The sequence below is a fragment of the Mesitornis unicolor genome, unplaced genomic scaffold, assembly GCF_000695765.1.
Source record: "Mesitornis unicolor isolate BGI_N332 unplaced genomic scaffold, ASM69576v1 scaffold2267, whole genome shotgun sequence".
NCBI lineage: Eukaryota > Metazoa > Chordata > Aves > Mesitornithiformes > Mesitornithidae > Mesitornis > Mesitornis unicolor.
In genome coordinates, this window is record NW_010198211.1 from 99231 (window position 1) to 109571 (window position 10341).

Consider the following 10341-nt stretch of genomic DNA (forward strand, 5'->3'; position numbering starts at 1 on the left):
GTTCAGGAGCAGCATGCAATCAAGCCAGCCTAGGCAGAGAGGACAAATTTTAGGCGGAATAATAAAAGATAAATAATTATAAATTGAGACAAATTTTAATGGGGATATAAAGGACCCTAGAATAGGGAAACAAGGCTAAAAAGAATTATTCTTGTTCAGAAAGTGTTGGCTAACTGTTGTTTACTGATTCTCCTTAATGTGCAGGACATATTCTTCAAGTGCCAAATATTCCTACAGTTTCCTTTTCTCAGCTGTCATGAAAGTATAGATCCGTATTCTTATATTTCTAGCTGTATGAATGACCTTTGCAGGTAAGACCAGAGTACTTGTGTATTTTTTTTTTTGATGCATGAAATGAATGCTCACTCTTTCATTTGAGACCAGAACTGACCAGCATTGAGGGAAGTTAGGAGGAACTAAAAAATGCGAAAGAGATGGTGTTTAGAGATGATTTAGTCTGGAAACAAAGGGCACAGGAGCAGCCTGCCAAGGGGTATTTTGATTGCTAAAGGTTTACATGGATTCAAGGAAATACTAAACAAATACATGGAAGATAAACCAATGGAGAATCACTGACAACAAAAGAGGAGCTGCTAATCACAAAAGAACTGAAACCTGTATCTGGAAGTCCTGAATCAAAAATACATGCAGATGATACTAAGGGGATATATCAATGATACAGGAGGAGCTGGACTATTTGCCTGACAGTTGGACTGTTTTAATGAGCAACTACTATGGTTAAAATTAGTAGAAGTTTTCAAAATAGTTTTATTTATGTAAATTCAGAGTTGTCAAAATAAATTCAACTCTCATTTGCTTTGGTTGCATTCCCTCAGCTGCTGGCATTGTATGCCACCTGGTATTTTTCCCTTAGCTTTCCAGACTCCTGTTTAGTTCTTGTCATTCAAGTTCAACTGGTGCTCCAGAGTGTTATTGAATAGATAACTGATAAGTGTATCACTTCGGTTTTAGTAGGGTTTTAAAATTAACAAGTATTTGCTATAAATAGTAGGATTTTTACCAGATACTATTATTGCCTTCTCAGAGTATTGTCAGTTTAATAAAAAACATACACAAAGGATCACAAGAGTAAAAGTAATCACTCAGCATAACAACTTATTAGTTCATTTTGGATGAATTTTCAGTTTTCTGTTTTGCCATAAAGTCAAGATGGAATAATTTGTGTTTGTAGGCAAATCTCCGAAGAGTCTTTCCTGAAGTTTGTGATCCGTACGTTGATTTCTTTCAGAGAAGAGATGAGATGTGTCTGTATGGTCTCTTTGTAACTCTCTTTTATAGTGACTTTTTCTTAGCAAAGGAAGAATAATGAAAAGCAAATTTCCAAACGTAATATTGAAACAGTGTCACGGTGTTAAGGCAGATTTGATTTTTGTCAACCTGCATATGCGTGTTGATGTGAATGGTGTGAACATTAAAAACCTTGAAGGAGGTTTCTGTGTCTCAGAACCTCATTAATTTAGGCTTATTTTGTTTATAAAAGAGACCTCTCTTCTTGTGGCTTAGTGTCAGTTTATGAAGTTTTTTGTGGGGCCATGGTGCACGCCAAGTATTCTTTCTATTAAGACCCATTTAATTGGATTAGATAAGGAGAGCTGAAGAGACTCTGATCACTGTAACAAAGAGTATAGTGGTGTCTGATTTGATAACAGATGTGTTGAAAGCAGAATACAAGCACAAAATAATACATTCTTAGGACCATTAGTTTTGGAAGCGTGATCTTGTGTGCTGAAAGACAAACTCAACTCATCTGTCACAGTCATGCTTATAATAGAAATGTTGTGTTATGACTAGTTCATTTTGACATCAAGTCTTCCACACTGAGTGGTGGGAGTTGGACTTCCACAGTAACAAAAGGTTGGTGGTGTCTCGCCTTAAGTGACTTACATCTGAATAAAATTTGAGCTTACCCAAACGCTGATGAATGTCGCTTTTTCTGTATAGACTAAGGCAGAGGTGTCTTTGCCCAAGGTCACGCTGTAAATCCCTGAGCCTGTCTACAATATTCAGTGCACAACGCTTCTGGTGCCGAGCACTTCAGCACAAAGTCAGAGGTCCACCCACAGGATTCTCACCTAAGTTCAAGGACTGACAGGCAATTGGAAACTTGAATTTGTTTCCTGGACCAGAATGTCTTTTGTTAGTGTAGGTGAGAGTTTCCATGTCATGCCGGAGGAAGAGGGCTTGAGATATAGATCTCAAGATTGTTGAGCTGTCCATTGCCTTCAAGATATGGTCATGTTTCTCTTTCACCATAAGCAGCATTTATATTTTTTTTGTAATAAAATAGTGATTTTGTTCATTGTGGTAATATTAAAATGAAATAACTATCAAATTATAAAAACGCAACACTGTATTCAGTATAGCTTGGTTTTTTTCACAGTATTTTCACTGTGTGCCGTTATGACTGAGTGGTGTTGGCTATGTGTGAAGTGTCCTGTACAGTGTACCGTGGCAGAGATTTGTGGATGGGATTTGAGTTCCTTCTTTATGCTCTTGTTTTATCATTTCAGAGTGGATGATGATGAAACATACTGCAGGGCGGTGACAGAGTACGCTAGAGCATGCTCTCACGCTGGGTCCCCGGTGCGGGACTGGAGGGATGACTTTCCTGCCTGTAGTAAGACTATTTAATAAAGCATACTATGTGATCTTTGAGATACCCCGTGTATTCAATTAAAATAATTCCATCTTGACATTTGTCACCACAGGACTCAAACCTGATAGTGAAGTAGATCAGCCAGCTTCACTATTGCTGGTGAACAATGAAGTCAATGATTTGCTAGAGGAATAATTTAATTCCATTGTGATCTGATCTAGATCCATACAAAATTCATGTTTCCACAGATTGCTTGAAACTCCATGTGTGCTGATCATATTCTAGGACAAAAATCAAACCTGTGTGGCGAACTGATGTTACCCCTATTCCTAGATGACCTTTGAGGCTCTACTGGCCCTATAACAGAATTAGTATAGTTAATCCAGCTCCTTCCTTTTATCACCACCAATTGCAGTTCAGTCTCATGCACAAGACTTTGAACTAGCTGAGATATGAGCACATGTTTTCCTGTCGCAGCGACTATAACTTCTTTTGGAGGGGTGAAGTAAGAATTCGGTAAAGAAAGACAAATTCTGATGAGAGATTCACCACAGTTCATCAGTTAAAACCTCTACAAACAATCCATTGCACCTGGTCTGAATAATTACCTATACCAGAAGCACTGCAGAACTGTTTATTTGAGAGAGAGGGGTTCTCCAGAATGGAAAGAGAAATTGCACTAACATTCAATGTACCATGTGTTTTTCTAGCTGAGAAGTGTGAAGACAGCTTTGTACACCGTGACTGCATCAGTTGTTGTCCACCAACATGCACATTTGAAAAAGATTGTCTTGGCAGCAACCTACACTGCTTAGATGGTTGTTACTGTCCAGATGGTAAGTACTGTCAATTTTATGTGAAAAATACACTTAAAGCTAATATCCAACATCATAATACAGTTGTCTGTTTAGACTGTGCTTAAAGTTAAAGCCTGAAAATATCAATATTGTAAATTCTGCTCTAGCCATTATTATTCTCACTGTGATTCTTCCTTTTATTGTGTTCTAAACATTTCTCTAGAATACTAAGGTGGATCAGAATGAAATATCAGTTAAAATCTGGAGACATCACTAATGCTTGCTACAATAAGACATTGCATAGATTTAATCCATTTTATTTGAATTATTCCAAAATCTATCAAGGTTTTATTTAAACAGACTGTGTCTTATGCTGTGTACAGGAAAACAAACTTCCCGAGACCTGAACCCAATAAAAAATTAGAGATTAGACTAGGAACAGTCTTGTTCTAGAAGAACTAAAGGTTATGTGATCTCAGAATCTTTTCAGTTTTGAGTCTGTACATTTTTACGTGCTTCAGACAGACATTTTTCATAAAGCAACTATTCAGAGCGACAACTGCTTTGAGAGAGCTTCACTGTTCATCAGTCTGAGCTCTCTGCACTCACTGGGTGACTCTTTTTGCTGGTCCTCAGTTAAGACTGGTGAGGTCACTTTCTGGCAGGTTTGAATGTTTGAGTCACATGGGGGAAAAGCAGTGGTCTGAAGTTCATTAATTTGGTTTTTATGTCATTTATTAACTTCCCTCCCAATAGGTCTCATTATGGAAAATGGAACTTGCATCTCTGTGTCGAATTGTCCTTGTATTTATCATGGAACTGCCTTCCCTGTAGGCTCAAAAATTGAACAAGAATGTAGCAACTGGTATGTGAAAGCCTCACGTCTGTGTTTCCTCTCTCTGTGATTCCTGCCCATAGTTTAATACCATAGTCACATTTACATTCTAAAGAATAGTTAGTATCTATATTTTCCAATCTGAGCCCTGTATATCACTAAAATACAGAGGCTATTCTATGCAAAGTGTGAATTCAAGTTATATTAATTAGTGTAAAGCTTCTCTTTTTACTAATTAATTTCTGTGTTTTGTGATTTTTCTTTTTAGTATTTGTATTGGTGGCATTTGGAACTGCACAGATCATGATTGCCCAGGTATCTGTATTTCATTATTCTTTTCTCTCCTCGGTGAACATAAGGGATAAACTTTTCAGAAGATAACAGAACCAGATATGATCCAAGGGCTTGGGATGCTAATTTAAGAAGAAAGATTAAGCAGAGGGATGTTGAGAGTAGCAGTGGACCAGCTGATGTGAAGCTGTTAACTGCCTGACTATACTCATCTTACCTTTTCCCATTTCCTTCCCAAACTCAATGTGTTACATCCACCTCTTCTTTTCTGTCTCCTGTTTGTGCTTGATGTTCTTTGCCACAGGTGGCTTATTTCTACTGCTTCTGCAGTACCTAGGCTTGTATAAAGATCTCCTCACTTCTAGATGCAATTGTAATGCAAATAACAAGAAAAATATCATTCTGGTGCTCAGTGTGCTGCACTTTCCTCTCTTGTAACAGCACTTCATGTTTGGATAATGATCCTTATCTGTACATTTCTCTTTAATGAATTACTCAGAGGAACATGCAGTAGTCAGGTAGTGAAACTCCCCTTGCAGTTCTGTATCTTTGACAAGACTATAGTATGAAACTTCTGAAAGAGAGATTTTTTCCCCGAATTAAGGAGCCCCTTCTGAATGAGGTAAAAAACAAGGCTTAGCAGTTACTAAGCAAAGCTTGACAGGGTGAAGCTGTAGTTGACACTGAGAAACACTCTATATATCTTGTGTGTGTTGTATGGGCATGTGGGGGGTTAATTACGACCACCCTAGGGATTGAATGCCTATTAGCAGGTTAGATGTGCTCCCACAGAGAATCTGCTGCAGCCAAAATGAATCTAGTTCATGTGCTCTGACACTGCCCCATGGTGTGAATGAAAGTGCAGTAAGTGGGGAAGTGTGTGCTCCTCATTTGAACTGAAAACCAAATATAGATGTGCCCTGAGGACAGACACCTGCAGCCTCTTCATACTTGCAGTAACAAGTAGTGCCATGATACCTAGAAAGAAGGAGAAAGAAGCTTGTCCTCTTTGACACTTTGTCATGCCAAAAGATGAGGAGGAAGAAGATTCTAGGAAACTTAAGAGTTGTAATAAGGAGAAAGATATTTTATATTTTAGAAACTCATGGCTCAAAGGCACCTCATCTTGTCAGAACCAAAAAATGCTGCACATTGGTGTATGCAACATGAGATGGTATCTGATGGAAATAGGTGTATATAACATATTTTATTTCCAAATGCCAAAGTTTCTTATTTCTCTCTCTCTCGTCATTTACAGAATAATGATACATTCTTATGCAAGTGAACATTATTGTTTATCCTTTTTCTCTCAAGCTGAATGCTCCATCACAGGTAGCTCTCATTTCACAACATTTGATGGACGTCATTTTACTTTTCTTGGGATTTGCCAGTACATTTTGGTAAAAGGAAGTGGGAAAAACAAATTCACAATCACTTTACAGAAAGCACCTTGTGGACAGGTAAGTCACATTTTTGTTAAACATTCACAACTAATATGTACATCCATATTTCAGGCAATCTTGTATATGTTCTACTGTAAACCACTGGGTTATGTTTAACAAAAAAATATAATAAATGGAAAGCTATTTTGAAACCATTTTACAGCTTTTTTGTAAGTAGTTGTATTGCTACTTGTTCTATTGCTCTTTTCAAAATTACTTGCATCTTTAGAGGGATAGAGTATAAAGAGTTATTAATTTATGCACATTAAACAAGTATATACATCTTTAATTATGGTACAAACAGGTGTCTTAGGCTTTAGAAAAGCTCTTGCTGGCAGCACTGAACAGGTTTAATACACTGCAAGTTAGGCAAGAGATTTATTTTGGTAGCTTTAGATTTTTATTTGATATGTTATAACATATTTCATTTGTTGGAACAATACCTTTTAGAAAACTATTGAAGAGATAAGACACCACACTTTTTTGTTTGAAAGTATTTTGGCAGGTATCCCACAACAGGCTTTACAAATAGACATGCTTATAAAAAGTGCTTGTCTGTGAGACTGGCTTTAAGGATGTTATTAGTCACCTAGGCTCTCAGGAGAAGGGTCTCTGACACTGTGATTCACAGTCAGCCCTGGGCTGCTATGCCTGAACTCATTAGCAGGGAGTGAGGCACTGAAGCTGCACTACTGTAGGACTGTCTCTCATGTCCCTTCAAAAGCCAGAGTATGAGCGGGTGTTGAGATTCCTGTTTCGGCATTTCAGGTGGCCTCAAGCATGACATGATTGGTTAGGTAGCTTCTGAGAGACAAGGATGCTAATGGAAATGACCCTTAGCACAACTCTAGGCACCTTGGAAAGCTCATGGGTGAAAGCACAGGGCCCTGGGGAACATAATATGCTTGGTTTAAGCCAGTTATGTGTCACTTTTTGTCTTGTACTTAGGTTCATAAATTCTGCTTGCATAGCACTTTAAAATGGTGGGCGTGAGTTAGTTTATAAGTCACCATTTTTTGATAGTCAAACATTTAGAAATTATTTTAGTATATTTCTGGAGAAATTATATCCTTTTGTCTGCAGTCAGAGATCAAGACTAGGTTTCAAGGTGGAAGAGAAGCACCTTCACGTGTGCAGTAGTTTCGTTCTCCTGCTCATGGCATTTGGGCTCTGGCTGAACCAGCTTGATACAAATGAGGACAGACTGTTGCTCAAACACTGGTTAATATAGCAGTGAGGAGTACCCAGGGTGGCCATGCAAGTATGGCCTTTTGAACCCAGTATCAGTACTTGAGAACCTCTCCCTACTTACTACTAGACTGCCATAATAGCTAAAATGCATTCTCCTTGCTCTTATATTCAAATGCAATGTTTTATTATGTTCTACATACTATTTCAAGTGCTCTGTTTAATGCTTTGAGTGATAGTTCACAACTGATTTACCTGATAGTTCTGATATTTCCTTTCTATAGAACTGATTTTTCCCCCCTTTGGTTTTACTTTCCATAGTAATATTAAAGTCTTTGCATGTTTCTGATGGAGAAACTTGTTTCTATTTAGAACTTTGACCACGCCTGCATTGAGTCTATAACACTAGTTCTTGAAGACGATGTGACCAAACAAGTAACTCTCATGAGACACGGTCAAGTCCAAACTGGCCCTAACCAAGTTTTTAACCTTAATGGTAAGAAGTACATTGAGTAGTTTACCAGAGTTCACATTCTTTCTTTTATATGCTCTAAAGCTTTTTAATAATATCTGTCTATGTAAAAGAACTTTCTTCAAACATAACTTCTGAAATATACGATCACTTACTTCTTATAACCTTAGTTATAAGAAATGTACCTTTTCTGCCTGTGAAAGAGAGTCCTTCGTTATGGCCTCATTTCTTTGCATTTCTTATATTGCATAGCACCTAGAAATTACACTTATTTTGTTTGTGTTTAGAGGGGAGGACGTAAGAAAAAGAAGGGAGGTGAAGAGAGAACGGAAATCATCTTGATGCTCATGTTAAGGTCTAGCTTGATTAAAGCTTTTTGGAATAAATGGCATGGAATAGAATCTATGTGCTCTACAGGATCTATGTGGCTTTCAATGCTGATTTATGTTGTGGTTTCAGGCAGATTACTTCAACTTTTTGGAAAGGTAACGATAGTAAGATAAATCAACCTTGAAAGGATGTTATAAAATTAAGCACTGTAGGCAGAAATTATATTGCCAGATTTCATATCATACAGTGATTGGTAGTAAATTCTTACTGTTTTTTCAGACTCTTTCAGTAAGAGCAAAGTGGAAGTTCCCCTTTCTTTTCCCAGTCTCTGACAAAACAGAGCTTAGGGAGTTCTGTGCTGGTGGTTGCAGTTACGTCTTCTCTTCATAGAACTTGTCAAGTCATAGTTCTGCCTTGGGCATTTGTAGCTTTCTATGGCAATGAGTTTCATAGCTCAGTTTTACTTTCAGTTATGCTGGAAGTTCTGCTTCATAATCTCATTGATACTTTAATTTTATGTCTTTTGAATCAGTCCCTATTCGCTTTCTTGTCTCCTTTCATAGTCTGTGACAAATATGATCTATGACAAATATTTTGATGTCACATTCTTGATAATTGGGTGTTATCTATTAAGTCTTATCAACTAATAACATCTTTAAGCTCACATGAGCATTTTATCTGCCTCTTCTCAGTTTATGCAGCTAAGTTTGTGTGTGTGCGTGCATATAGGCTCCTTGTGAAGGTAGATCTACTTTAAGCCTGCAGCTGCAAGTAGCTTGACAGTGTGTAGCAAATGAATGCTGTGACTGTGAAATCTCCATTTCCTCACATAATGGATTTGCTAGGAAGGAAAACTGGGAATTTGATAGGGCCTTAGTTCACATACACTCTAAGGAAAGAACTATCCTGATGGCATATCAATAGTAGTAAGAGGGAACCTTCAATCTGAAGATTGCAAAACACTTTACAGACATCTGTAAATTAATCTTGTAACATCTCTGGGGGCTAAGAAACAAGTGGTCTCTTGTCTTCTCATTGCCAGAGGCATGCTGTTGCATTGCTTTCTTCTAAAAAAAAATGAAATGTGAGAGTGGTTTCTGGATAACTCACAAGTACAGAACGGTGAGAGATTTTTTTGCTGTTGACAGTAGTTGCAATTCCTGATTTGTGTTGCTATTGAAAAAGATATGCAGTCTTGTAAGTTCAGATGGAGAATAGGTGAGGTTAAGGAAGGGTAAACTGATACAACCTGAAAGTCACATTTCAGTGACTTTTGTTTTTCTTTTTCTTTTGGTATGTGCAGGGGCTATTGAAATTCAGAATATATCTTCTTTGTTCATTCAACTGAAAACTAGTTTTGGTTTGAAGATACTATTTGCTAAAGACGGAGAGAGGATCTATGTTCAAGTTGATGTCAGCTGGAAGAGAAGAACATTGGGACTATGTGGAACATACAATGGGAATTTAAGAGATGATTTTCTGTAAGTTGCATATTATACATTCAGACTGTGTTTAACAGCAAGTGCAAAGTTTTGTTGAATGTAATAATTGGATTATTTCATTTTAATTATGTGTTCGTGCTTTGTTAAATTAATCAATACAAAATCTCTTAGTTAAAATATTTATCACTTTTAAAAATATGAAACTCATAAATGTAGCTAAGATATTCTAGAAAACTTCCATGTTATTTATAGTAGTTATTGGATAATGATGTTGCTTGAATGCACTGCTGCTCCTTTGCCATCAGAGTAAATACATGAGCACTGACAAAAGGAGCGGATGATAAAACCAGCAGCATCCTCACCTGATTAACACTACTGCTTGATTTTTTTTCCACATCATGTTTTAATGGGAAAAAAAATAATTCTTAACCACAGGAATAGTTTAATTAGAAAAGCACACTTGCTTTATTCTTTGACTTCATTTCCTCCAAAGTTCCTCAAGCTACAATATGACAAAACTTTCCTAGCAATAATAATTTTTTAAAATTAGTGAAAATAGTATCAAAATGCAAACATGGTCCCCTCTAGAATACTGAAATTAGCTAACAGGTCAAATTTTTTACATTTCACTGAATATGTGTACTCAAAAAAAGGCCATATTCAGCTGTCATTAATGGTTCCTCCAGCTGATTTCAGTGTACTTGAATTAAGCATAAGTGAAGACAGACTTTGAATGCAAGAATACTTTTGCATGAGTAAATTACTGAGGAAAAAGCTTCACATGCTCTCTCTTATACTTCACAGATGGAAATTCTTAATGTTACTATGCATCTAAGCCTTTTTGATGTACTTGCATCTTCACTCATGCAGTCTGTAAGGCTGGCAGTATGCTTGCAGTATTGACCTTTTCCTTTTCAGTTCTCCAGC

The 10341-nt window shown here is 37.1% G+C and overlaps 1 protein-coding gene across 1 annotated transcript in view; it reads left to right on the forward strand.

Moving 5' to 3' along the window:
* Positions 1-10341, forward strand: part of OTOGL (otogelin-like) — a 95279-nt gene that overhangs the window by 16184 nt on the left and 68754 nt on the right. Inside the window, exons 10-18 of the mRNA XM_010189063.1 lie at positions 205-311; positions 2532-2638; positions 3328-3453; positions 4171-4279; positions 4518-4564; positions 5855-6000; positions 7543-7666; positions 9276-9453; position 10341. The exon at position 10341 is cut by the window's right edge and continues 145 nt beyond it. Coding sequence (XP_010187365.1) covers positions 205-311; positions 2532-2638; positions 3328-3453; positions 4171-4279; positions 4518-4564; positions 5855-6000; positions 7543-7666; positions 9276-9453; position 10341 — 945 coding nt within the window. The remainder of the gene's footprint in view (positions 1-204; positions 312-2531; positions 2639-3327; positions 3454-4170; positions 4280-4517; positions 4565-5854; positions 6001-7542; positions 7667-9275; positions 9454-10340) is intronic.